We start from the raw sequence: 1,365 nt of genomic DNA on the forward strand, positions 1-1,365 counted from the left end.
CGTCTCCCCACCATGCCTGACCCACTGCGGGGTGTAGCTGCGGTCGGGGGTGGCTCCCCTGCCTGCCTTTGCCTTGCCCCTTCCTCTGTGCTTGTCTCCCCCACACCTGGCAGTGCAGGGGGGTCTCCCCTCCTGCAGCCACTGAGGATTTTTGGGGGCCCCCCCATGAGCACACTCAGCCCTTGGGGGAGCCAAGCCGGGCATTGGAGAGGACTTTGCAGCTCCAGACCTCCCAGCAGGTTAATGCAGAGGAAAAACCACTCGTTGTAAACTTCAGCGTGATTCGTTAATGATTAAAGTCTCCTTGTCACTGTTTAAACCAGTGCGAGGGCAGCGGGGACCGGCTGCCCCAGCCGGGCATGGGAACCCCGGCTCAGCTCCGTCCCCACGGCCAAGAGGTTTATTTAACGGCCACGAGCTTCCCCCACCTCCCCATTCTCAGGCTCTCGGCTCTCGCTTTCTGCCTGTAATGACTCTGCCCTTCGTCACGGGGCAGCTGAGCCGGCGGAGGGGCCCCCTATTTATTCTATACTGTGTATAAATCCAATGGCCTGGCGCTGAATAAAGGGCAGGGGAGAACATGGCCCCTCTCGTCTTGAGTACGGGGGTGGGACATAGGCATCGAGGCACAGAAGTGGGATTAAATTGGGTCCTGGCTCCTGCCTGCCCTGCCCTTGCTCAGTGGCCAGGCGGGGTCAGGACTTGTACCCTCCAGGTGAGTGGGTCCTGCCCTGCTGCCTCCTCGGGTGGTGGCACCTGAGGCCAGGAGGGAAGGGACAGTGGTCCTTGGGAGACAGAGCTGGCTCCTCGGCGACGGACAAGGGGGAACCACGCAGACAAGGGGAGTAGAAAAAAAAAAAACCAATGTACAATTATCAAATATACAACTCGGTGCGATACAGTCGGCTTCAAAAGATTCCAGGAGGAGCCGGGACGCGGGCCCGGCATCCGTCTGCTCTCAGTGCAAGTCCTTGTGTCCCGGCACAGCTGGGGTGCCGGAGGGGAAGGCGGCGGTGGTGAGGTTCATGGGATGAGCCGGATTGGGACAGCCCTGGAGAGGTGGGTGGTGGCAGAGGAGCCCTGGGGTGACAGTGGCAGGCTGACCTCTGGGCCATGCTGGGGCCGAGCTCCCCGGGCTGCTCCCGGTCACAGTCTGAGCACTGTCCGGCTCAGCGTGGCTTGTGTGTCACCTGCACCAGTGCCCAGCTCCGGGGAAACCTGGAGCAACACCTGGTACGAAGGGTGACCCCTCTCTGTCCCCAAAACATGCTGCTGCGCTGTCCCACAGCGTCCTGGGCTCTCCCAGCCCTCTGTGGCCAGCGTCACCCTGCGGCGTTAGCATGGACGCCGCCACGCAGAGGGGCA

The 1,365-nt window shown here is 62.0% G+C and overlaps 1 protein-coding gene across 1 annotated transcript in view; it reads right to left on the reverse strand.

Annotated features, from left to right (window-relative positions):
- Window positions 1–958: 958 nt before the first annotated feature.
- The window catches only part of ERBB2 (erb-b2 receptor tyrosine kinase 2), a 7,193-nt gene continuing 6,786 nt past the window's right edge, over window positions 959–1,365 (reverse strand). Inside the window, exon 13 of the mRNA XM_009642562.2 lies at window positions 959–1,080. Within this exon, the coding sequence (XP_009640857.1) occupies window positions 959–1,080 (122 nt within the window). The remainder of the gene's footprint in view (window positions 1,081–1,365) is intronic.

The sequence above is a fragment of the Egretta garzetta genome, unplaced genomic scaffold (assembly GCF_000687185.1).
Source record: "Egretta garzetta isolate BGI_Z169 unplaced genomic scaffold, ASM68718v1 scaffold867, whole genome shotgun sequence".
Taxonomy (NCBI): domain Eukaryota; kingdom Metazoa; phylum Chordata; class Aves; order Pelecaniformes; family Ardeidae; genus Egretta; species Egretta garzetta.